Source organism: Microtus oregoni, unplaced genomic scaffold (genome assembly GCF_018167655.1).
Source record: "Microtus oregoni isolate MIOR12 unplaced genomic scaffold, Mior012 000056F_ref0000123, whole genome shotgun sequence".
In the NCBI taxonomy this organism is placed as follows: domain Eukaryota; kingdom Metazoa; phylum Chordata; class Mammalia; order Rodentia; family Cricetidae; genus Microtus; species Microtus oregoni.
The window spans coordinates 12,493,315-12,520,644 of NW_024543832.1; the positions used below are offsets into that span (position 1 = coordinate 12,493,315).

The window sequence follows — 27,330 nt, forward strand, 5'->3', positions numbered from 1 at the left end:
CATCAAAATTGATAAAGGTTTGATTTGAACAAGAGAGACCTCTTGGTTAGAAGAGGTGATAGTCCATCAACCAATGTGATTATTCAATCTAAACTAACTTGTATGACTAAAAAAATGGTTCTCATTGGATCAGATATAACTTATCAAAAGGAAGCTCCCCAAAGTTTAGGTTGGGGCAGGGCTTTCTTTTTGTCTTTTCAGGAGAATGAAGGCATCTAGCTAAGGAATCTGAAGGCCACTGGATAAATGAGATGTGTGAAGAAAAGGGCAAATCATCCAGAAAAAAAAAATGCCCCAAGAAAAAGGAGTAAATTGGCCTATCAGCATATCACATCTCCAACAAGATAAAATTTCATAAATCTTCCCAAATGTTTCTGCTGTTCTCTATAGACATATAATGCCATCAGCCTTTTTACAGTCCCAGTCCAATTAAAAATTTAAACTAACTTTGGAGTTGGAGTGTGGCTCTCTCCTTCTCTAAACTGAAGCATACTTGTTAAAGTAAAATCCAAAAATCTCTGTTTAATGTCAGAATAGTTCACCTCATATGGTACAGAATAAAAAACAAAATGGACTATTTTACTGCCACTAATCTCATGATCTTTTGGTTTTAATTTGACTCTTTAAGACTTTTCTTAAGGTATAAATATATCAAAATTTATAAGATATATATATATATATGTATTTTAAACATTTTGTCATGATATTAATGGTCATATAGAGCACTAACTAATCCTAGAAAAAGGCTTCATCTAGCTTCCTGTACATGATTTCAGATCTGAGTCTCTATCAGGTAACCAGGAATTAAGTCTTTATACTCTGGATGTACATAACAAACACGGATCCTTAACCTCGTTGAGATCTGCTGCATATGACATTTAAAATGTCTAAGTTTTCTATAGTGAGCCATGACCATACCTAACAGTAACCTTTGAAGTCTCCTAAAGGATGGGGCCCCACAATGACAGTTCCACCAGGACTATAAATGCACCAGTAAGCAGAAAACCACCACCTACAGATAAGCTATGAACTATAAACTGCTCAGGGCAATTTCGAGGTGGCGAGCTGAGATGATACAGCCTCACAGACTACTCTAGCCGGGACTTGAGACAAGCCCTGCACTTTCCCGCTATGCAGAGACTGGACAACAAATGATACAGTTGCATCTCCCAGGACTTGACAATTAACCCAAATTTTTTCTTTTCAGGCTCTCCTAAAGATTCTGTTGCCCTCCCCAGGCAGCAGGAAGTAAACTTAAGAATACGAGGCCACATTCTCAAGGGATGGTAGGTGGTTTTTGGTCTTTCATTAGGTTATGGATATTTGTCATTGTTTAGGGGGTTGGTTACAAGTTGTTATTGGTAATGGTCAGGAAAGAAGCTGAACAAAGGATTAGATTCGGGGTTATTGTTTTGAAAAGAAAACAGGGGATATTATAGATATGGTAAGATAAAAAGGTAGATTATTGATCTACTTTGAAAAGAAAAAGAGGGGGCATACAAAAGGATTAAAAGGTAGTTTGTTGAATCTACTTTTAAACCAGAAAAACAACTACTAGTTTTAAATATTTTACCTTTATATAGGTTTTTGTATACTGATTCAAATTTAAGATTATTTTTGTTAGAACATAGTATACATACATTTCTAATCTTGTTCAAGGTATTGTAATTATGCAACTCATTTAACAATGCAATGCAAATTTCTAGTTCTTAAAAGTTATCATTATCAACTGTTTAGGATCATAATGAAATGCAGGTTAGTAGTTACTACAATCAAACTTGTTGTCATATTAGTTATGTTTTCAAGGTCAAACAAAGATATATTTTAGATAGACACATCATCGTCAAACACTCCAGAGATCTACAAAATATGGGATTGAAGATATTTTAATAACATAGGTTTTTTTTTTATATCGAAACATGTCTGCTCCTGGCAGCACCAATCTACTTCAGAAAACATAATGGACACTGAAGAGACTTCATATGGAGTTTATCTACTTTGTGGCAAAAGTCTGGGCAAGAAAATGTCTTGGCTGCTGATTAAGTAAAGTGACTGCTAATCTTTGCCAAGACAAGGTAGGCCAGCCCTTTGAGAATATTCTGCTTCAAAGAAATGTCTCTCCGATATGCTAGGCTGGTTGGCCAAAGATGGATGCCCCAATGTTACAGAGGAAACTTGGGTGACTGCCCAGGCAGTCAGCTGTTTCTGTTATTTCTCACATTTTCTGGAAGTCTCTTGCTTGCACTTCCTGCTTCCTCTGATAATATTTCCTTCTCAGATCTCTGATGGAGTTAAAGATTTTATAGTAGTTATAGTTTTCCTTGTTACCAGATTCAGAAAAGAAATTCGCTAAAGAAATGTAAAGTATATTAGGTTGAAAGACACAAAAAGGTAGTTTTGGTAATGCAAGTTAGAATAGAAAGTGAATTAGGTGCAACCTTTTGGACTCACCAAGATCTGGTAGATAAGGAGTATTTTCTCTGAATTTGTCAAATGCTAATTACATTGTTGATGTAATTATTGCCTATTTATATTGTATGTAGTTATTATACTTAATGTATATAGTTTTTCTTATATCAGTTATAACCTTTCATTTACTTTAGACTAAAAAGGGAGATGTGGCGATATCTTGTTTTTACTCTAACAAAGCTTGCGTGAAGATCAGAGGACAGAGCTAGCCACCAGTTAACTTTAAAGATCTGGAGGTCTGGACAGAAAGGAAGTGACACAGCTGGGTGGAGAGAGGAATATAAGGCTGGGGAGACAGAAGCTCACTCTCTTTTCATTCTGGAAATTTTGTAGAGGTAAGAGCTGGCTGCTCGCTGCTCTGCTTCTCTGATCTTTCAGCTTTCATCCCTAATATCTGACTCTATGTTTTTATTATTAACACCAGTTAGAACTTGTGCTACATTCCAGGCCAGCCTGGACTAGACTGTGGTCCTGTCTGAAACAAGCCAAAGAAAGTTTGGTGGTACACTGCAGAGGCAGGTGGAACTGTCTCTGTATATTTAGACTGTCCATGTACTTCACATGCCCTGCACAACCACACACACACACACACACACACACACACACACACACACACACACAAATAATAATGAAAACTGAATCTTGATACTCATTCCTAAGTAGCCCTTAAGGAAACCTGGTTCAGATTTACATTCCAATGTGTAAGGATGTGTATATGTGTGTGTGTGTGTCAGTGCACTAAATGCACGCTTGGTCCCTGAAGAGTCTGGAAGAAGGCTTTGGATCACTGTCAGTGGAATTAAAGTACAGTTGTGAGACACGGTGGGTGCTGGAACTCAAACTTGGGTCCTCTGGAAGGACAACGAATGCCCTGAGTCCCTGTGTCATCTCAACAGTCCCCAAGTTCTAGTTTGTATTGTTTGTGACTTTCCTAGGCATGGTGGTTTGAACAGGAACGGCCCCTACAAGTAGACTCATGTGCTTGGGTGTTTGGCCCGTGGGGAGTGGTGCTATTGGAAGGTGTGGCCTTGTTGGTATCTGTGTCACTGGGGGGCAGATTTTGAGGTCTCAGATGTTAAGACTCAGTGGCACATAGTCTTTTCCTGCTACCTTTGGATCAAGATGTAGAAGTCTCAGCTCTTTCTCCAGCCCCATGTCTGCCTGCACACTGTCATGTTTCCTGCCATGATGATAATGGACTAAACCTCTGAGACTATAAGCCAGCCCCAATTAAATGTTATCTTTTATGAGAGGAAATGAGAACTGCCGTGGTCATGGTGTCTCTTCACAACAATAAAACCCTAACTAAGGCAGGATTTGGTACCAGGAGTTGGATATTGCTGTGATAAGCCTGACCACTTTGGTTTGAAGGAATGTGGACTTCGGAGTTTGGATTAGAAAAGCAGTTAAATGTTTAAAGTGGGCTTAGTGGACCACGCTACTAGAAAGTGGAAGACCGTAGTGCTGAGGGTGATTTAACCTGTTGGGGCCTGGCTCAAGAGAATATTATTACGTGATGGAGATTTTGACACAGTGTGGCAGCTTTCTGCGCCTGTCGTGAAGGTCTGTCTGAGGTTGAACTGACGTGCTAGGGATTAACTGCAGCAGCAGAGGAAATCTCAGATCAGCCTAGCATTGACTCTTGTGAGGTCAGTAGTGTTCACGGTTTATTTATTTATTATGCAGATTGTGTTCTGTCTGCATGTCTGCCTGTACACCAGAAGAGGGCACCAGATCTCATTCCAGATGGTTGTGAGCCACCGTGTGGGTGCTGGAAATTGAACGCAGGACCTCTGGAAGAGCAGGCAGTGCTCTTAACCTCTGAGACATCTCTCCAGCCCTAGTTTTCACTCTTATGAATATCTATAATGAAAAGGAACACGCTGAACAGGAGAAAACTAAAAAATGTACAGAGTGAGGAGAAATGGAGCACTAGGCAGTCGAATGGAACTAAATCCTGTGTTTGAGGAGATAAACAGACTAAGAAATGGGAAAAGGGGGGGTGAGCTCAGGACAAGACCCCACCCAGCTAAGCTTCCCACCTGTATGTAAGTGTAATTAAAGCACAGTTTAGGTCCAGGAGTGGTGGCACACACCTCTAATCCCAGGAGACAGACACTGTCAGAGCTCCAAGTTCTAGGCCAACCTGATTCACAGAATCAAGACTCAGGACAGCTGCATTTAGGCAGTGAAGGAAACCACAGAAAACAGGAAGCTGGTGGAGATGGACCTGCTACTATGTTTCCTGCCATGAAGATAATGAGCTAAACCTCCATTGTGTTTCAACCATAAGTCAGCCCAATGAAATGTTTCCCTTTATAGAAGTTGCCATGGTCTCTTTATAGAAGTTGTCATGGTCTCTTCACAGCAATAGGAAACCTAACTAAGACAGTAGGCCAATAAGGTGTCTCCTTTTCATTAACTTGCCTTAGGAATGAGGTGGGGACATTCTGTCACACGTGAGCCTGTTAGACTCATGCTGTTTGCTCCATTGGGTTGTTACTGACAGGGTCTCTATGTGTAACCCAGGTTGGGCTTGAACCTGTAATCTTCCTGCCTTAGCCTCCTGAGTGCTGGAATTCCTGGCAAGCACCGCTACCCCTGGCCTGAGCAGTTTATTCTGAGAGCATGCTCAGTCCCTCCTTTGACTAAAGTCTCTTTAATTCCTTCTCTGCAAACCCATGACCAGGCTCTGCATTCTGACTGCAGTTGAGAGACCAAAGAAGCAAAACCTTTCTGACATGGCCTGGTTTCCTCAATCAGAGCCCTTCCTATCCCTCTTCTCATCCCTGGTCCAGCCTCCTGCCAGTCCCTTTATGGTCGTCTCCTGAAAGCTTGCTTCAAACTCCATCAGTCAGCTTCAGCTGTCAACTTGACATAAACCTGGAATCACCAGGAAAGAGGAAACTCCAGATGAAGAATCGATCAGACCAGACTGGTAATTATAATTGATGTAGAAGGGCCTAATCCACTGTGGGAGGTGCCATCGCTAATCAGGTGGGCCCAGGCTACATAAGAAAGGTAACTGAGCCAGGCAGTGGTGATGCACACCATTAATCCCAGCACTTGGGAGGCACAGGCAGGCGTATCTCAGTGAGTTCGAGGCCAGCCTGGTCTACAGAGTGACTTCCAGGACAGCCAGGGATACATAGAAAAACTGTGAGAGCCTACGTTACATTTTAAATTTTAATTACTATGCCTAAGAGTCACTTGCCTAAGGACAGATAGTTCCTGAAATGCTGGAGGCTATTATTTATGGGATATAGCAAGTCACATATTTCCACTGTGCTAAACAAGTTTGTTTGACACATCTGCACTGGATATGTGTTGTAGAATATCAGTTAAAGGTGTAGTACATTTGTTTATGCTGTGGAACATTTGTTTAATGATGCAAAGATGTGTTGCATTCTTTGATGTTGCATTTGTTTAACTCTGTGAAACTCTGTTACTTTGCCTGTCTAAAATGCCTAATTGGTCTAATAAACAGTTTATCAGCCAATAGGTATGCTGGAGAAAGGACAGGCAGGCCTGGCAATCAGAGAGAATAAATAAAAATGCAGAAGCCATGCCAGGAGCAAGAGAAGGAGGAGGAGGACTGGGGACCAGCCACACCGCCAGACATGGAATAAGAAGGAATGAAAAGATATACAGAAATAGAGAAAGGTAAAAGTCCAGAGGAAAAAGAATGATGGTATAATTTAAGTTAAGAAAAACTGCCAAGGGCTGGAGAGATGGCTCAGTGGTTAAGAGCGCTGCCTGCTCTTCCAAAGATCCTGAGTTCAATTCCCAGCAACCACATGATGGCTCATAACCATCTGTAATGAGATCTGGTGCCCTCTACTGGCCTGCAGGCATGCATACAGGCAGAACACTGGATATTTAATAAATAAATAAATAAATAAATAAATAAAAAGACTCCATTATAAAAGAAAAAAAAAGAAAAAAAAAGAAAAACTGCCAAGAAACAAGTCAAGCTAAGGCCAGGCATTCATTTAAAAAAAAAAAAGCCTCTGTGTGATTTATTTGGAAGCTGGGCAGGTGGGAACCCCAAAGAGTAAAGAGCTAAGAGAAAAACACAAACAAACAAAAAACCCAACAACAGATGAGGTTCGCTTGCCCCTTGTTCGACCTGATGGGAATACTTTAAACCCCTGAAATCCATGACTCGGGGTCATTTTCTGGAAACCCAGAGTTGGACCTAGCCAGAGAGTTCACCCACCTAGCCAGTATTTAATTAAAGCTTGCTTCAAATTTGACTTTAAACTGTGGTAGTTGTCATATTCTTGACCAGTGGGATTAACAAAACTCTGTCTCAAACAAAACAAAGAAAGAAAGAAAGAAAAAAAGGAAAGGAAGAAGGATAGCCGAGAAGTCCACTAAACAGTGTATCTCTGTGGCGTCTGCTTCCCTTCCCGTCTTGCCCTGAACTCCTGCCTTGGTTTTCTCTGATGATGAGCTGTATCCTGTAAGTCAGATGAACCCTTTTCTTCTCATGTTGCTTTTGGTCATATAGTTTATTCTCAGCACCAGAAAGCAAACGAGGCTGTGTGTGGTGGTGCACACCTTTAATCCTAGCACTCGGGAGTTAGAGGCAGGGGGATCTCTGTGAATTCTAGACCAGCCTATTCTACATAGCAAGTTCCAAGACAGGCAGCGCAATGAAACAGAGAGTCCTTGTCTCAAAACAAAGAAAACACAAAAAGAAAGCAAGCACACTAGAACATCTCCCCAGATTACACTCTTAGACCTTTGTTGTCCTGATCCCCACCAAATCCCTTTGCAACCAAGACCATTTCCCCCCAAGAGGTCTTATGCAGAGGCAAGGCGGAGTACATGGCCCATAGACATAGGTCCATGGAGACCATCTGTTTTTCAGGTGGAAAGGAGCCACGCCCATGTTGCAGGGTTCTGTACTGGGCAATGAGGACAATCTGCTGGAGGCAAGGCTGCTTCTCATTTTGATGTCGATAGAGGTCAGCCTGTGTGTGGTCCTGAATGTCTGTGTCTTACAATTTGCCGAACTGTTTAATCTGTTGTCTGTAACACTGTAGCGATTCTTGTGTCATTTCCTGGAAGTGGCCTTGATGTCATTGTCCCCATGGAGTGGGGCTATGTGCCCTCTTTGCAGGTGGACTTGGAGCAGTAAGTCTTTTCCCTAGCTTCTTGTCTCATTAAGTCACTGGATGCGAAAGAAAATGCAAATCACTGGCTCACTCGGCCTGCTTGTTCTTGGGTACATTGTGGCCATTCAGGGCAACAGTTTAGGCTGCTGCGGGAACTAAAATCTTTGGAGACTGGCTGAGCCACCCTGTCACAGGTGTTGCCCAAGACCATAGGAAAACACAGATATTTAAGTTACGATTCATAACACTAGCAAAATTAGAGTTATGAAGTAGTAACAAAATAATTTTATGGTTGGGGTCACACAACATGAGGCCTGTATTAAAGGTCACAGCATTAGGAAGGTTGAGAACCACTAAGCTGAACTAAAGCCTCGGGGGCTTCACTTTTCTTTGCTTGCTGAATAGACGCAATTACACAGATTGGCTTTCACTGCAGAAAGCTTGTCAAAATGAACTGTGCGGTGCTCAAGCTTCTTTACCAGATTAAAGAAATTCATTGGGGGAGCAACGGGAAATTGTACATCAAAATGTTTATCTTTGGGTAACGGGAAAACAGGGAATTCTGATTTTTTTTCCTTTTGGTCTGTGTTTTGTAAATTCAGTGATGAGCATACTATAGTCATTTACTGTGTAAATGGGTACTGTGACTTTATTGATATTATTTCCTTAGTACTCAGGAGAGACTGATTATTACAGAGTCGTGAGGTGGATTTTTAATTTCTTTGGCTTTTTAAGTTTGGTTAGAAAGCCCTTCCCACTGGCCATAGTGAGGCAGGAGAAGAGGCTACACAGTGAGATGTTATGTTAGAAAATAAAAACCTTAGCTGGGGGTGGTGGCGCACCCTCTTAATCCCATTACTCTAGAGACGGAGGCAGGCAGATCTCTGAGTTTGAGGCCAGCCTTTCTACAAACTCAGACAGCAAGGGCTACACAGAGAAATCCTGTCTTGAAAATAAGACACAACAACAAAAACAACAACACCAGAAACCCTTTTCCATGCTGTTTCACTTCCCCACGGTTCACTCCCCAATGATGGAGTCTAAGGAAGGAAAGGAAATAAGTGCTGGAAGCCATGTTTGAACACGATGTATTAGTGATTAATCTAGGCTCTTGGCTCATGGTGCAATCAGTCTTTTACCCTGTTCGAACCGTGCCTGAGAAAGCTTTGTCTAACATGAGAGGGCTGGGCCAGGGCCTCAGCCTTCTTTCTCTGCTACCTTGTCCATGAGTGGTGTCCACTCCCAATAGTTGAAAGTTCAAAGTCCAGGTTTTCTGGGAAACATCCACCATGCAAAATTGTTAATGCTGGCATATTTTGCAGCATCCTACACTGGCCGCTCCTCACCTTGGAGTAGCAGGCCAAGTGTCAGCTTTGATGATACAATAATTGTGTGTTGTGTGTGTGGGTGTGCATGTGTATGGACGTGTACGTGTTACCAAGAGGGTCACATCTGTCCAGACACATCAATGAGAGACCTCTCCTCCGTTTCCAGTTTTCCCATCTTCAGGCCCAGGAGATAAATGTCTCTGACTTTTGAGATTGCTAGCTGCCTGGGAGCAAAGGTATCAGAAAGGACAAGATGGAGACCCCAGGATGCAGACTTGGGCTGCTATGGGGTGGGGAGCTGGGCACAGGCATTTGCTTGTGAGAGATCTGGCTTTGGGAAGGGTTTTGGACTGTTGATGGCCCTCTGAAAGGAGGCTTTGGAGGTAGCTACAGTTAATAAAGGTAGGGAGTTGCCGGGGACCCAGACATCTAAAGGGCAGCACAGTTTAAGAGTGCAGGGATGCCACTGTGGAGAGAGATTTCTCAGTTTCTCCATGTCAGTCCAGCTTCATAAGAGGCCGCTCTGCCTAGGGATGCTCATCCCTTCCCAGCAGAGACACAGTGCCCTTCTCACTGACTGTGGAGAGAAAAGAAAGAAAGGTTTTGCTAAGCAAATGAAAGATGTGAAGGAGATTAAAGTAAGAATATTTAAATTACAGACTGTGCCTTTCAAGCATGCTCAAGCAGTTCTTGAAGCACCCATTTAGGGAGTGCTGATTGATAAGGGCCTATGAATTATTCTTATCTCCTAGTTCCTAGCTCTCTGGAGGGCAACACTTGGTTAACCTAATTTGAATCTAATTTAAATGACTTAAGAGTAATAACACACAAGTATGTGCTTGAACCTAATAAAGCCTAATTTATTAAATAGGACGTTTTAGAAGAACTGTATGGCACAGCCAGACAGGGGCCTTTGAAATCATCCTTTATTAAATAAATAAAGAAACAAAGTCCCAGAACAATAAAATGCTTTGCTGTAGGCCGGACAGTTAAGCAGCCATGCACACTGGGGACTTGAACTCTGTACCCTATGTGTGAATGGGGGCTTCTGCTCCACTCTCTGAGGGCCTGTGCTTCCCACTGGGGCAGACTTAGTTCTCTACAAGTTATGGGAAGTGGGTGATGAATGAGGAAGAGTTCCCCATGGGGACATTCACAAGGTGGCTTGTTGACCTGTGTCCCAATCCTCTACTAACCAAGCAGACCTTCTGTGAGGCTGAGAAATCATGGGGACTTGGGGATTTTAGGCATCCCAATGGGGCTGAACCCCTTGGAACAACCTGGGACTGAACACGTGTTTAGAAATCCTGAAACTCACAGGTTCACAGGCATTTTTCCTCATGCCCTGGGCTGGGCACAGGTTGGTTTCTGTCTCCAGGCTGTCCTCAGTGCAAGAAAACCCAGTACAACAAAAACTAGTGCTTACTCTGCCCTTTCTTCCTTCTGTCACACCTCTAGCTCCTGTTTCATCTGCAATAGTTCACACTTGAGTGTGCTGGGCATTGCGATAAGCTCCCATGTGTCTTGACATATTAAAACCTCAATCTTACAGATGAAGAAATTGGAGCTCACAAAACTTGATGGCCAGGCCACAAAAGTCCTACAGAAACCAGACATTGGGGCCCAAGCGCTCCACTATCTGCTGGTGTCCACAAAGAGGGCCTGGCAGAGAAAGAATAGATATCATCTTGGGGGTAATTCTGACCATTCCCAAGTGCCAGGAGTCTCCCAACAGTACACGATGACCCTGAACATCCATCCATCCTTGCTCTTGAGTCTGGATTGCCTTCCAAACTGTCCTCTGGAGTCTGGCTTTCAGAAATCTTAGGTGCTTTATGGGTAAAAGAAAAACTCATCCTCAGTACAAATAAAAATTTAGGATTTATGCCTGTGGAGCCAGCCTTGGGTATTGGGCAGTATCTCCAGAGAGACCAAGAAACTCAGGCATTTCTGTCATCCTGCAGCTACATTTATATTCTCACACGGTTGTGCTGCTATGAAGTTCATGGTCCTTTGAAGTCTGTGAACCTTGATAAGTGGTGTCATACCCAGAACCCAAGATCAGAGTCAAGTATGAGGTTGAGTTGATTCCTGACCCCCCACCCCCACTGTGTTTAGACCTTGAGAGCTGCCTGGCCTCTAAGTGAGTGTGTGTGTGTGTGTGTGTGTGTGTGTGTGTGTGTGTGTGTTGGAGCCTGATTGGGCAGAGCTTAATTGAATTGAAAGGGCAGTGACATTTTCTTGGTTGAAATAAGCAGGGTTGTAATCAAAGGTCGAGGAAGCTTGCAGACACCCGCCATCCTGCCATTGCCTGGCACCATCTTAAGTAGAATGTGTCCTTTCTCAGACACTCATGGTGCTTCTATGAAAGCAGCCCTCACTTGGCATTCAGCCTTCCACAGGCTGGCCTTCACCCACATTTCTGGACACGTCACTAGCAACAGTGACAATGACATTTACATTGGTCTGTCTCTTCACAGTTTCCAAAATGCTTCCTTTTAGGCTTCAAAGCTTCTTAACAACTATTTTAGAAGTGAGGATATAGGTCCAAAAAGGTAAAAGGCCATGTCCGAAAGCCACTGTACCTTTCCAGGGCTCATGGTAGGCTTCACTGTGGTTTAGAATGTTTGTTCTCCCTCCTCCAGAGCGGGGGAGCCTGCCTTCCTGGCCCTGTCACCAGCAGGTTTTGGCATGGGCTTGCTTGGTCCAGTGAAATATGGCTAAAAATGGCACATGTCACTGGGTTGGGGGTGCATGCCTGTAATCTCTGCACTTGGAAGGTAGAGGCAGGGGTATTAGTGGGATTAGGAGTTGGGAGAGCAGCCTCAGCTATATGAGAGTTCCCTGTAAACAAACAGATAAAAAACATGGCGTACATCATGTGTAAGTCAGGCATTGTTTAACCACGCCTTTCTTTTCTCTCTGTTGCAAGAGAAAATGTCCCAGCAGTCCCTGCAATAGGGGCTGCCCTATCAGTCTGGAGCGTGGACTCCAGTGACCACAGAACATAAACTGTGGAGTCAGAGTGGACTATGATGTTGGGAAGCCAGCTGCTGTGGTGGCAGGCGGTCACTGAGGTGTGGGAGAGGCCTGTTTCATTGGCTCTAAACTGACTGCATAGCGTTAGCATTTGGCTTAATCCCAGACTGTCAGTCTTTGTATAGACAGTGTTGGGCTTGCAACCTTATGCACTGGGACTCCTGTGTCTGTGAATTATTCTTCCCTAAGTGATATCTGAGGTCAAAGTGTATGCACACCTCTTTGACAAAAGCAAAATTTGATTTATGGAAAATTTACAAATAGGACCCAGAGGTTGTTTGGGATCAAGAAGAATGCAGCATCAATACACGGCGCAGTGCAGACGAACCATGAGAGTATGCAGAGGACAAATAAGCCAGCTACGAAAGCCCACCAGGCCGTCCCATCCCATGGCCATACAATGTCAAGATCAGGTTGATGTACAAACCAGAAGGCAGACTGGCAACTGCAGGGCCCTGAGGAAGGTGGGGGTGAGGAGTGGCTGCTTAACGGATCCTGGCTTCCTCTTGAGATGATAAAAATGTTCTGCAATTAGACTGAGAATATCATGAAATCATTGAATTGTACAACTTAAGAGGATGGGTTTTATGATATATGAATGATACTTCTGTAGAGCTAAGAGAAGCAGTACATTGTGTTCTGTGCACCCCTTGCCTGAGTTCCCCTGATGTTCTCAGCCGGGAAACGACCGGACAAATTGTACCGTAGTTATACTGTGGAATATTAAAAATGAAGAACAGCATACACAGTGGGGTTTGTTTTTTAAGAAGAAATTATTTAAGCCAGACATGGTAGTACACTCCTCTGATCCCAGTGCTTGAGGGGATGAGGCAGGAAAACCAGGAGGTGAAGGCTACTGAGACCCTGTCTCAACAGACAAACCGGAACACCCATCCGTGGAGCTGAGAGACACCTCAGCAGGGAAGAGCTCACAGTGGTTCCCAGCACTACCCTGGACCACTTCCAAGTGCCCATTACTACAGCTCCAGGGGTTCTGACTCCTGACACCTGGCCTCTGCAGACACCTGCGTTCATATGCATCCCCTCAGCCCCAGGCATACATAGGTATACATAATGAAGATAAATTCTTTAGAAAAATACCAATCTGTCTAAAAGAAATAAAAATGCATTGTGTGTGTGTATGTGTGTGTATTTATTTTCTTGTGTTTGAAATAGCACACAGAAAGTGGAATTAGCACATGAACCTGCTATTTGGGAGCTAGCGAGACATTTGGTGGGTAAAGGTGCTTGCTTGACCTGAGTTCAGTCCCTGGTTCCCACATGGTAGAGAGAGAACCAACCTCCATGCATACATACATTATGGCTTGCTTTTGTACTCACATGCACACAAACACATGCTCAATAAAAAATAAAATGGGTTTGGAGAAATGACTCAGCTAAGAGCACTGGTTGCTCTTCCAGACGCCCTGAGTTCAATTCCCTGCAACCACATGGTGGCTCCCAGCCTTCTGTAATGGCCTGCAAGCATGTGTGCAGACAGAGCACTCATACATTAAAATAAATAAAAATAAATCTGCATAAGATGCTTTAAAAAACAAAAACAAGCCAGACAGTGGTGGCGCATGTCTTTAATCCCAGCACTTGGGAGGCAGAGGCAGGCGGATCTCGGTGAGTTCAAAGTCAAACTGGTCTATAGGGTGAGTTCCAGGACAGCCAGGACTATCACACAGAGAAAACCTATCTCAAAAAAACCAAAACCAAAACACCCAAAACTTAATACTTGTTATGGGCAGAATTAAGAGTGGAAAAAGAGAGATTGTACATTTGTTTGTTTCTGTTTTGTTTGAGACAGAGTCTCAGAGATCCAGGCTAGCCTTGAATTCTGTACAGCCAAGGTTGACCATGAACTCCTGTCTCTCCCTCTAAGTGCAGGATTATAGGCCCGCTGCACCACGTCTGGCTTGCAGTTTGTTTTATGACCCCATTTACTTTAACTTAGAAGGTAGCGGCATGTAGTGTTTCTAACTTCTCACAGCTTAATAAAAAGGTTAAGGGAAAAATAAGACAAGGGCTACTGCACGTGCTAGATATTTTACTTCTGGTTTTTAAGCAGTCAGCTGGTAGTAAGAGCAACACGCACAGGGGTACTGCATGTCTGCTCTAAGGATCAGCAGGGTGTGAAGTTCAGAAGGATGGGGGAGGGGTGAAGTGGAAGTCATGAACCTCAGATCTCAGTCATCGAGATTTTAGAATATAGGGTACATACTAAACAGTCCTGTGACTCAGTTGCCTTGCCTTGAGATTTCTTTCACTGGTGTGTTGTGAGGGTCAAACGAGGTCACATTTGCAGGGATTTTAGCATAGTGTCTACCACGCAGTGGTCCCTAAATGATGGCCACAGAAATTTCTCAGTTGTTTGTGAAGCGGGGAAACTGACTATAAGACCTATAAAGAGATGGTGGCCTCAATTTTGACTACTGTTTTCAGATACTCCTAAGGCCAAGCTCCAACTCCGGCTCTGGCTAATAGTCAGCTAAGATAGAAGACGAGATTCCCCAGCCTCTCTTGCAGCTAGGTGCAGGGGAAGTTTTAGGCTAGACTTCCCTTTGGAAAGCTGTCCTTCTTGACTTCCTTTCTCCTGACTTTCCTGTTGGGTTCTCTGTGAAGATTCTGGATTCTGCGCAACCTTGAAGAACACTAGACCCTCATGATGGTGAAGCAATACACAGAAGCCCTCATCTTGGCTCTCCTGCAGTTACCATGGTTGCCCCAGCTAGACTTCCTTTGGACTTAACAAACAAGAGAAAAATGAGCCTGCCTTGCTTAAGGCTCTTTTCTAAGTTTTTGTAAAATGAAGATGAGCCCTGACTAAGATACTTCTCATAGAACAGCTGACCCGGAAGTCAAGGCTTGTGACTCAGAGTTGCTGAGTGACCGAGGAAGCACTTGTTCCTTTCCCAGGGTGACATAAGGGCCTGGAACTTACTCATCACCGATGTGGAGCCTGGGCCAGACCTCGTTGACATGCGTGTACTGGGGACTGCCCTTCCAGAAGAGGCGCTCCAGCTCGAAGGCACCAGGGGTGCAGTAGTCCTCAGCCTCTTCCTCCTCCTGCAGGGACAGCCTCTTGGCAGAGGGGTAGGCATTCTTGAGGCTTGTCTTTGTATCTCCCGACGCCATTTTGGACCAAGGGATTTTCTTTCCTTTCTGTAGGAAAGAGAGTCAGGATGGGGTTAGCATGGAACACTGGTCGTTAAAGAGGGTCATGATGGGGTTAGCAGGGAATGGTGGGCATTATAGGGGGTTAAGATGGAGTTAGCAGGCAGCGGTGGGCATTTAGGGGTGAGGATGAAGTTAGCAGGCAGTGTTGGACATTATAGGGGGTGAAGATGGAGTTAGCAGGCAGTGTTGGACATTATAGGGGGTGAAGATGGAGTTAGCAGGCAGCGGTGGGCACTATAGGAGGAGGTGAGGATGGAGCCTAATTTGGTGGGTTTGTCTCTCGCCTGCTGTGTCCCCTCTTGTCACCCCAGGCCACACAGGTCAATGAGGAAGGCCATGCGGCAGTTAAACAGCACTCCCCAACATTCCAGTGTGCACACAGCGAAAGGACTGGGGGCCTGAGGCAGTTTTATAGCAGGTGGCAGAGCAGCTTTGAGCCTAGGAAATTCCCCTAGGCAAGCCAGGTCGTCTGTCCCCTGCCCTCGTTTTTGTTTTTATTTGTTTGCTTGCTTATTTATTTATTTTTGGTTTTTTGAGACAGGGTCTCTCGGTGTTAACTCTGGCTGTCCTGGAACTCAACTCCGCAGACCAGGCGGGCCTTGAATTCAGAGATCTGCCTACTGGGGTTGAAAGAGAGTCCTAGCTAGACAGCTGTGTCTGCTCATCGAAAGCTGTTTGGGGAGTTTATCAAGCTCTCCTGGTGGGATGTGGAAGAAATGTCTCCATTGTTCCCCAGGAATCTTGCTGATTTGACAAGTAAATCGGACTTCCTTAGCTGTTCATCCACACAGCTCCAAATCCAAAGATTCACCCACCAAGGAGCAAATGAGAAAAGGGCACCTTTCCTGAACCTGACAAACTTCCTCTCTTGCCTTTACTTCCTAACCAAGGTAGCTTAACCTCCATTCATTCACACATTATATATACTGCATATCAAAGTAACCCAGAGATGATTTAAAATCTCCATATGCAAATATTGGCCATGGTCCCTTTTGAGACAGGGTCTCCTGTAGCCCAGGCTGGCCTCAAATTTGCTGTGTGTGGAGTAGTGATCCTGAATTTCTAATCCTTTCCCTCCATGTCCATAGTTCTGACTTGATAGGCCTGTACCACCGTGCCCAGTTTATAGGATGCTCAGGCACAAAACCTGGCGGGTGCTCTCCCATTTTATAAGAGGGACTTGAACATCTGTGGATGCTGAGGCTCCGAGGATCTAGAACCATTCCTCCATGGCTTCCGCAGCCCTCCTTCTCTGACAGCTGCTGTCACTGGCTCAGTCTTAACTATAAAATGTGCCCTTCTCACCACTCTCCACAGGAGGGAAATAGCACACTGAAGATGTTTGGCACATATCTCTAGTCTGCTGAGAGGGAGGGTGGTGGAAGCTGCAGTGTCATAGGATAAATCCAAGAGTGTTAGAAAAGCCAGGAGCACGAGAACATCTGGATGAAAGACTGCAGAACGCAGTCTGAAAGGCGCGTGCATCACCTCAGATGCTCGTACCAAAATAACTCCAGGGGATTCACACTCTTTAAACACAGGCCCACAGTCTGGAGAGATGGCTCAGCGATCTAGAGCCTGCACTGCTCCTTCATAGTTCCGTTCTCACACCCACACATCGGGTGGCTCACAACCACCGCCACTTGAGCGCCAAGGTGGTCCATTGCCGTCTTCTAGACATTGCCAGCACCGGGCTCACATGTGCTTCTAATACATACACACATTTACACAATTCAACATAAATCTTTAGGCTGAATATGATGACAGTTTAATCCCAGCACTTGGGAGGCAGAGGCAGGTGGATCTCTGTGAGTTCAAGGATAGAGAAACCCTGTCTTAAGAAAAAAAGAAAGGTAAAATATTCACAGGTGAAATGATGTGGTCCCTAGAATTTGTATCAAAACGATACAGTTGGAGGGCCATCCAGACGGCTCAGCAGGTAAACTGCTTGCCAAAACTGCCTGGAGAGCTGAGTTCAATTTCCAGAAGCCACATGAAAGAGGCAGGGAATAGATGTGGAGAGAGTGGTCCTCTGACTTCTATACATGTGCTGTGGTATGCACACATATAAAATAAAAATATAGTTGGATGAATGCAAAAACCCAGTGTTGGAGGTAGGGTACTGATGGAGGTGTGGGAAGCAGGATTGGCTGGGAATGAGGGTTAGGTTTGCGCTGGTTTACATGCAGTTGGCCCCATAATCTCATAGGAAGCGACACTATTAGGAGGAAGTGTGTCACTGTGGAGGTGGACTTTGAGGTCTCATATATGCTCAAGATACCAACCACTTCCTGTTGCCTGCAAGCCAAGATGTAGGACACTCAGCTACTTCTCCAGCACCAAGTCTGCCTGCACGCCATCATGTCTCACCATGATGACAATGAACTAAACCTCTGAAAATGTAAACAAGCCACAGCAATTAAATGTTTTCCTTATAAGAGTTCCTGTGGTCATGGTGTCTCTTCACAGCAATAGAAACCCTGTTCCTCTTTGCGTGTGTTTAGGAATCCCTGTGATTAATTTTTGAAAATGCTAGGCACAGTGATAAATACCTACGGTCCAAAATATTCTGGGAGGTGTTTCAGACCAGGAATCTAAGAGTTGAGAATGAGAAATCAGTCTCTCTTAAGAAAAATAAAAATTTTAGCTGGGCACACACCTTTAATCCCAGCACTTGGAAGGCATGGGCAGGCGGAGCTCTGTGAGTTCAGGGTTAGCCTGGTCTACAAAGTGAGTTCCAGGACAGCCAAGGCTATTACACAGAGAATCCCTATCTCAAAAAAAGAAAAAGAAAAAGAAAAAGAAAAAGAAAAGAAAGAAAGAAAAGAAGAAAAAGTAAAAAATTTAAAGAACAATGAAAAGGCTTGGAACTGTAGATGGAGGCTGTTCATCTGTTCCCTGCCGCGCAGACCCGAAATAATCACACAGAAACTGTATTATTTGCAATACTGTTTGGCCAATAGCTTAAGCATATTTCTGGCTAACTCTTATATCTTAAATTAACCCATTTCTATTAATCGGTGTATCGCCACATGGATGTGGCTTACTGGCAAGGTTTTGGCGTATCTGTCTCCTGCGGGCAGCTACATGGCTTCTCCCTGACTCAGCCTACTCTCTCTACATAGATATCTCTTTCAGCCTGGCTATATTCTATTAAGCCATTGGCCGACAGCAGCTTCTTTATTAACCAATAAAAGCAACGTATATACAGAAGGACTTCCCACACCACTGAAAGCTTTGTACCCGTTATTCAATTCTCCCATAGGGATGGGCCAGGTTTTGTGAGTTCTTCCTTCTTACAGCCTGCTTCCTAGAGTAGGGATCACATGGGGAAGAGAGGACCCTGCTTTGGAGCCTGCCAGTGCCATTCACTGTAAAGATTGTCTCCACTAGAGTCATTGGCACGAACTGAAAATGCAGATTCCGGGATTGTACACTGGCAGCAGGGACCGCAGAGTCCTTATTTTAGCAAGATCCCAGGAGAGTCTGTGCTCGCTGACAGTCCAAAGTAGTAGACTGACATGTGGCTGAAGAGTCAAAAGAAGGGTTGGAAGGGTGCCGAAAATGCCTTCTACCTCCTCCCTGAAATGGGGCCAGGTCATTGGCTCCCCATGCAGATGCAGGCCCGGGAAAGGAAGGACTTGGCCCACCCAGATGGAGGGTTGCTGGGTGTCCTTATCTCTAAAGTAAATTGATGGACTGAGGGGTGAACAAATGGATGGATGATGAGCCAACAAGAGGAATGAATGACAAAGGCCTGGGAAGCGTGGCCAAGGGCTCAACCAGAGCTTTGGAAGCAGGACCGGCGCTCGCCCCGACTGGGTTCAGGGGAGGGCAGTGCAGTGCACAGGGTAGACTCTGCCTCCTCCCAGGGGAGGCTGGAGGCCTGAACTTGCCTCTTGGGCCTGCCTGCTGGGGTTTCGGGGACAGGGGGCAATATTGCAGGCCTGGCTGAAGCTTCTCTTGCAGGAACCAGCCCAAACTCCTAGGTTGCAGCTTTCCTTTAGGCCCGCAGCAGCCGGAGTTCCAAAGACCTACTGCCCAGTGCATCCATGGCTCTCGCTCATCTTATTTCGACGTGAGGCCTCCTGTTCCTAAATACTGTGGGTTTAGGTTCCCTTGAGTCCTGCTTATCACTAAGGGGACTTAAAAAGATACGATTTTAGGGAGATGCTAGAGTCTGTTCCGGTGTGGAACTTCCATCTGCCTCCTTGGATCGCTAACGCTGACCTCACCCTTGGTGAGGCCTCGTTCCCCTCATTATGCTGTGGAGGGAGGGAACCATCCCTGGCTCGGGCCCTGCATTTAAAACCTTGGCTGTATTTCCAGACAGAAGAGGAAGTGGTGCGGTCTGCCCATGCAGCTAGGCACTTAGAGGGGGCTCTGGGACCTATTATCCTCCAGCAATGCAGGGAACAGAACAGAGCGGGGAGCTGTCCAGAAACCACAGACCTGTAATCTTTCCAAATCCCGAAGACGGCCGTGCACCCCCAAACCCTACCCACACAGCTCCCAGATCTTTCATTCTTCTAGAGGAGGGGAGAGTCTGTTTCCCATATCACAGCCAAAAGGGGAGGGGAAAGCAAACCTCTTCTGTTTGGTTTCCATAGATTCGACCGCAAGATTAACTGCCAAGGTCTCTATGACACACTGTATCAATCACAGGCTAAATGTCATAATGTGAACTGGGCAGGCTGTCAAGACAGGCTTCCAGATTCCAGTTACAGCTTCATACGTAAAGATTTGGACCTGAGGAAACCAATGCCAGCTCTGAAAGCTCCTTGGCCTGTGTGAGCATCCTTCTCAGAGGAACAGAAGCCAAGCTGGGCTCCTTCACAAAGAGGACAGGTGAATGGCGTACCTAACATCGTGGAAGGAAGTAGCTGAATACCGAGAGCAAAGAGTAACTCAATTATTAGCGCTAAGCGAGAGACACTAGGGAGTGGCGGGTGCTGCGGAAAAGTAAAGAGCCCTGGGACAGCAACCCGTCATCCCATGCAGGAGTGCAATCCAGATGTTTCTGCTATTGTTGAAAGATTTTATTTATTTAGGGGGGGCGTGCATATGTAGAGGTCACAGAACACATAATGGAAGTTGGTTCCCTTCTTCCACCATTTGTGTTCTGGTGACTGAACTCAGTCTGGGCTGCAAGTACCTTTACTTACTGAGCCATCTTGCTGACTCCTAATATATATTTTAAATGTTTCTCTCTCTCTCTCTCTCTCTCTCTCTCTCTCTCTCTCTCTCTCTCTCTCTGTGTGTGTGTGTGTGTGTGTGTGTGTGTGTGTGTGTGTGTGGTGTCAGAGAACAGCATATGGGCATCTATTCTCTCCTTTTACTGTGTGGGCCCTAGGAAATCAAACTCAGGCTACCGGGTTTGCCAGCAAGTGCTTTGACATACTGAGTCATCTAGCCAGTCCATTCCCTGATTTTTTTATAAGAAGCCAGAGAGCCCCCCCAGAGTTTTATAAACTACTCTCATCTGTTTTGCTTTTGAAAAGGGACGTTAGTATGTAGCCCTGGTTGGCCTAGAAATCACTACGTAGACCATGCATACCTTGAACTTTGAGCAGTCCTTTTACCTCAGCCTCCCAAGTATTGGGATTGCAGGTATGAGCCACCATGACAAGCTTCAAGTTACAGTTCTGAAATCAGATCAAAGTCTTGTCTCCAGTCATGTGGTGGTGGCGCATGCATTTAATCCCAGCACTCAGGAGACAGAGGCAGGAAGAGCTCCGGGAGTCTGAGACCAGCCTGGTCTACAGAGTGAGTTCCAGATGGCCTAGAGGTGTAGAGTGAGACCCTGTCTCAAGAAAGAGGAGGTCATGGTGGTGATGAGGAGGTGGTCATTGGCGAGAAGAGACCAGAAGGTTATGAAGCAATGTGTACATTATGAGTCTGGTCTTAAATGAAGGTAATACAGGATTAACACTGGCTGTGTGCTTGTTGTAGAGCAATGGATTATGTCTGATTTGGTCTCTCCAGTGTCTGTGATGTAAGAGTACATTACATCAGCATATGGAGCAAAAGTTACCCCGATCCCATGAAGTTCTGATTTAGGGTTGTTATGTATGTGGAAGGTGTTCACCCTGAAATTGATGGTGCCTTCCTGAGGGCCCTAGAGCAACTGAGTTATCCTGTGGGTCTTGGGGCAGCAGTCAGGCCTGGCTTCTCTCAGGTCATTCTAGTCTCTTGTGCTTCCTGGCGAGCCATGGCAACTCCAGTCTGTAGAGACCCCAAAGCTGGCACAGTGTCTTTAGGAAAATGGAAGCCTGGTAAGCAAGCCCAAGATCTCAAAAGAGGGGGTTCAGGGGTGTAGCTCTGATGCTTCAGGATAAAAGGACTCCCACTCCTAGGGAAACTCCTCCCTCCTCTGCCTGCACATCAGAGACCCTTCCACTCCCACTCCTCGAGCAGAGCAAGGGCTCAGGACTTCCCTTCAGCCCAGTCTGGAGTTAGTTGGAGCCAGTGTCCTCAAGTTCACTCTGGGCTCATCAGTGCAGTTGGAGGCAGCACCATCTTCTCTGTGACTCGACCTTCCAAGTCAGGCCAAAACTTTACCGGCCTGGTCAGTGTGAGAAAGAACTGGGCATGATTGGATCGGCCAAACCACAAAGATCTCTAGCTTCTAGAAGTTTCTTGTCTAACAGAATAGTTTGTGGTTTTGTTTTGTTTTGTTTCTGTTGTTGTTGTTTTTGAGACAGGGTTTCTCTGTAGCTTTGGGGCCTGTCCTAGAACTTGCTCTGTAGACCAGGCTGGCCTCGGACTCACAGAGATGTGCCCGCCTCTGTCTCCCAAGTGCTGGGATTAAAGGTGTGTGCCAACACTGCCCAGCTGAATTTTTTTCTTTTAATCTGCCCCTGGAACTGAGAGAATTGTTTTTGATGCAAAAACACAAGTCTGAATCTCTAGGCCCCGTGAACAAAGTGGAGCCTGTCACCCCAACACTGTGGGACAGAGACAGGAGGAACAAGACTGCATGAACTGTGGGGGAAGAGAGCTGGGGCTTGCTCACTGCAGGTTCAATAAGAACCTATTTCTCAAAGGACTAAGGCAAAGAGCAATAAAGCAGGATGGCCCACATGGCCTCTGGGCCATGTGCACATATCACACACACACCTCACATACATACATGCACATATCATACACACCCCAAACACACATGCATGCACATATCACACACATACATGAACATATCACAACACACCCCACACTCATAATGCACATATCACATACACCCCACAATGCTTACATGCACATATCATACACACACCCCACACACATACATGCACATATCACACACACATACATGCACATATCACAACACACCCCACACACATACATGCACATATCACACACACACACCCCACACATATACATGCAATTTTTCAAACAGTCTGTCCTCTTTTCAGAGATGCCCGTGGACATTTGTGTTCCTAGGGGAGAGTCAGTTCAAATTTAAATGTGATGCAGACACATTGCTTCTCAACACCACCAGAGTTGGGTCTGGAATGTTCTCTGGAAGGAGGGAGTGAGAATGATGTTGCATAATGGCTCTGTTAGTGGAACAATGCCTACTGCTAAATTTTGGATTTGGCAGGAGTGTCCAAATATATATGTATATTTTCAATTTGCCTCAAGTCTGTATGCATTTAAAATCTACCAAAAATGAGCCTAACAAGAACATAAAAATCTGTGGATTCTTTTAAAATTAAAACTTGGATGAGAAAACCCAGGAACTTTTGTTGTGGTTGTTGCCAATAATTTAATTCTTAATGTATCAGACATAATCCAAGTTTAACAAGTTTTTTTTTTCTTTTGGATTCTGGCAAGCGTGTTAACAGGAGGCAATTATGTGAAATAATATAAAATCCTTTTATTAAAAAAAAACAGAGAAGCCTTCATTTAAGAGGAAATTTAATATCACTTCTCCAATGGCGCCGATGCCATGGGCTCATTTGATTAGCTCTTCACATGATTCGCGGTGCTTTGGGGGTAATTTATGAGCTCCTAATTGATTTTCCCAGTCTTGGTTTGGCAAAGGTGGACCTCCCCAAGATGTGAGGTGGCTGGAGGCTCACACTTAGCTTCTCTCTCTCACAAAAGAATCAGCCCAGATGGACGCTACCCTGTGACGAGGGAGATGAGGTCCACGATGCCCTGACCAGGCCAGCTGTGGCTCCTGACTCCGAGATGTGTGGGATGCTGCGGGCAGTTTCCCAAAATGACAAGCTCTTTCGAGAGTCATTTCCCACAGCGTGTCACCTCAGAACAAGAGTTGTGGGAAGAAGGGTAGAGGGTTCATGCTGAGTGCTGAGGGGACAGCTTTTGGCTCCCACTGTGAACCCCTTCTATTTCTTATCCGGACTACTGTTCCTTCCTAGGTCTGCCTTTCAAATGCCACACTGGGAAGGCTTGGAGCCAAGGCTGTTGTTTCTGAAAACCACCACAGAAGTCTCAGAGAAATCCCAGTCCTGGCCAGATTCTCAGGAATGAGCACACGGTGGCCTCCCTCATTGTATTTCCCGGGGAACATCTGTTCTCGAAATCTCCTAGATGGGGCAAGAGTGCACCACATTAAAACATGAAGGAAAGTGAGGGTTGGCGAGGCTAAGAAAAGTGGTGGCCCCCGCCTTCAATCCCAGAGCACTCGGGAGGCAGAGGCAGGCGGATCTGTGAGTTCGAGGCCAGCCTGGTCTACAGAGAGAGTTAAAAACAGCCAAAAGCTACACAGAGAAACCCTGTCTCACAAAACCAAAGAACAGAGCAGCCAAGTGAGAGGCCCAAGATAGGTATACCTACAGGCTCTGAGGCACACGGGATCCAGTCTCTACCGCTACCCAAGCTGTGTAACCTAGGACAAACCACTTAATTCACTGTGCCTCAGTTTCCTCATCTGGAAAGGAGGACAATGTGGAATAGAGGAAATGTATTAATACTGAAAAGGAGAGCTCCCAAAACTGTCGTGGGAGCCAGGTGCACACCTATAATCCCAGAACTAGGGAGGCTGAGGCAAGAAGATTGTCATGTGTTTGAGGCCAGCCTGGGCTACTTAGTGAGTTCCAGACCAGCTTGGGCTACAGCATGAGAGACACTTCAGAAAGGTCTGTGGCTGGTGACCAGCCTTGAGCCTGCGCACACTGCTCTTTTATCTGTCATGGGACAGACAGTCGTCACAGGAAGTCTATTCTCACCTGGGCTCTGATGCTCCCCTAACCCCCCTGTAACACCAGAGCTGAAACCTCCTCAGCTATGGCATCTGGCTCGATGATGGTGAGGGCCGAGCCCACGCCTCTCATCCATAGCCTTTGCCCCTGAGGTGCCCTTAGAGCTGCCTCACCTCTGTGGTCTCCTCCCACTTCCCACCGCCATGACCACGGTGCCCCCTCAGAAGGCCCTCAAGCCCCGCCGCTGGTAAGTAAATGTCAGAGTCCTCCACCTTGTTCACAGGTCACATACAGGGAGAACAAGGAGGGGCCACAAAGAAGCTGTCAAAGCAGCAGAAAGAACATGACATATGGGGGGTTCCCCCAGGGGCTGGTGACCTCCTCACATATGACCCTCATATCCCCTTCTTGGAGTATTTTCAGCTTCTTAACAGTCCTGGTAGTCCCAACAGCTCTTAAATTTCAGGCCCACCAGTGACAACTGGGGCCATGGGACAAGGCAGTGGGATCTGAGACACAGGCTATCCTCTCCTTGCCTACTGTCTAAGCTGGGTGGCTCTGTGTCTCCATCACCCAGCCTTCCATCTCTACTGGAGTGTTTCCACCCCAACCCTGCGTGCCCTCAAGAGTGGGAAGTCCTCAAAGAGTATCTTATTTTGGGGGTGACTTACACTCACCAGGACACCAGAGGCTTGAGTGCTGGTTTGTAATTTGCACTGCCCTACACGTGATCCAAGGGAATTGGATGCCTCTGTTTCCCCTTGCTCCCTAACTCTAACCAGCTAGATGGACACAGGTAGAACCTTGTGTAGAATATAAAATATAACACAGAGCATCCAATACCACAGACAGGGCCTAAGAACCTTAACACACTTAGCTGTCCCCTAGAAATAGTTACAGAACCAGAAATTCAGATTTAGAGGTCATGAAAGAGAAAGGAATTCAATGGTGTCTTTAGAGAATGCAGGGTAACAAGAGGCCTTTCATCCCCAAAGGATGTTCTCCACAGCTCCAGAAATTGTGCAAGTAAAGTCTCTCACAGTCATTTTCTCAGAGGACACTTGGCCAAATCCCAGAGGCAACAGGTTTCCCATTCAAAGCCCTTACCTAGGTGCCGGGTGCCGGGTGCCGGGTGCCTGGTGCCGGGCTGAGTCGAGAGGTCCTGGTCTGTATGCGTGGCAGCTTTACACAGAACCTCCAGACTGGCTCAGAAGGCCTATTTTTAGGGTCAGATCTGCTGACACTGACCATGCATGCTGTCCAGTCTGAGAGGAGACCTGTGGCATTTGTTTGCAAAATGATTTGCCAAGTGTGACCTGAAACCCTTGACTTAAGCAGTCTGGTATCAGGAGGCCCACATGCTTGTATCTGGTCCAGCCATAGGTACAGGACATGTGGCCGTCAGGGTGGTGATGGATGGGAATTTCCCAACTTTTTTTTCTTGGGCTGGATAAGGCCAGGTGTCCACGGCCCTGCCACGGACTCTGTCTCAGAGCGGCGGGAATCGGGGAGGTTTGCCTGCTGGCACGGAGCCCGCAGGAGGTCTCAGTATCCACAGCATGAAGAACTCCACAGCAGTCTTCTCTGAGAGTTTGGAGAGCTATCTCTTGGGGGATGAATGAGATGAATCTCACATCACGGAGAGTGATCAATGAGACCCTGAGAAACAGTCCCAGTGGGCAAACATTGTAATGTACGATTTTCTGCAAAACTCCACCAAGTCCCCAACCTTTCCTGGCTTCAGTGAGGATAGTCACAAGCCTATCCTCATAGAATTGTGATCACGGAAGGAGATAAAGTATAAAAAACACTTAGCAAGTGCCTGGCACGTGATGACACATAGAACATTCTAGATGCTATTGGTGTTACAAATTTCTTCCCAACGCAACATTTCCAAGTCCTTTTTCTTATCTCCCCCTCCACCCTCATCAAGTCCCTCCATGGAGGCCTCCTCTTCAGCATCAAGGGCCAGAGTCCCGTGCAGTTCCTTTAGTCTTCTAGTAGAGTTAGGGCTTGCTGCAGTTCCTCACAACAAATGACCCATCCTTGTCACCCGTTTCGGGTGTGTGGAGAGATGGGGAGGAGGCCCCCGGCCTCCTCCACCCTTTAGTTAATGAGGTCCTTATACTGTCGTCAGAGGTTTGTTCAGTAAACCTTCCTTAAACCCAGCAGGGCTACCTACCGCTGCTGTAACTCTCAGTGAGTATTTTTTTTAATTTTATTTATTATGTATATAGTGTTCTGGGCACAAGATCTTATTATAGATGGTTGTGAGCCATCATGTGGTTGCTGGGAATTGAACTCAGGACCTCCGGATCAACAGTCAGTTCTCTTAACCTCTGAGCCATCTCTCCAGCCCTCTCGGTGAGTATTAATGCTAGTCATACCACTGCAAAGCATCTTAGTACTGTAACTTTTATTGCTCTCTTGGTAGAAAGAAGAGTCGCAAAGGAAAGAGACCTGAAAGTACAGCAAGGTCCGAATGTGCCCTAGAGTCAGAACAACGGGGTCCTGTACAGGCCCTTCTGTTGTTACCCTAAGAAATGAGAAAATCAGAGATGCTAGGATTGAAAGGATCTAGATAAAAGACTTCACTGCAGGAAGGCTTGAGGGGGAAGCTCAGGTTCCGGCCTGAGATAGGGCTGAATTGGCAAGAGAGACCTCTGAAAATATGGAGCCAGCAGTTTGTGTGAGGGGGACCAAATACCTAAGCCAAGTATGGGGACATGCACCTGTAATCCCAGGGGCAGGAGATCAGCCATAAATCCAGTACCAGCTGGATCTACATTGTGATTAAGTCAACCAGAGCTACTCAACCAGCTCCCTGTCACAGAAGAGGTGGCTCAGTGGTACAGGTGCTCATCACCCCTGCCCAGAGAACAGACTCCTGCAAGTGGTCCTCTGATTTACAGGCACACATGCACGCGCTCACACACACACACACACACACACACACACACACACAGATGAATAAGTATAAAACAAGTAATTAATCCATCTGTCAATCAATATCTAAATCCA

General features: G+C 45.7%; 1 protein-coding gene across 1 annotated transcript in view; it reads right to left on the reverse strand.

Annotated features, from left to right (window-relative positions):
• Positions 1 to 15,100, reverse strand: part of Dusp29 (dual specificity phosphatase 29) — a 34,217-nt gene extending 19,117 nt beyond the window's left edge. Inside the window, exon 1 of the mRNA XM_041638759.1 lies at positions 14,907 to 15,100. Coding sequence (XP_041494693.1) covers positions 14,907 to 15,100 — 194 coding nt within the window. The remainder of the gene's footprint in view (positions 1 to 14,906) is intronic.
• Positions 15,101 to 27,330: the final 12,230 nt, after the last annotated feature.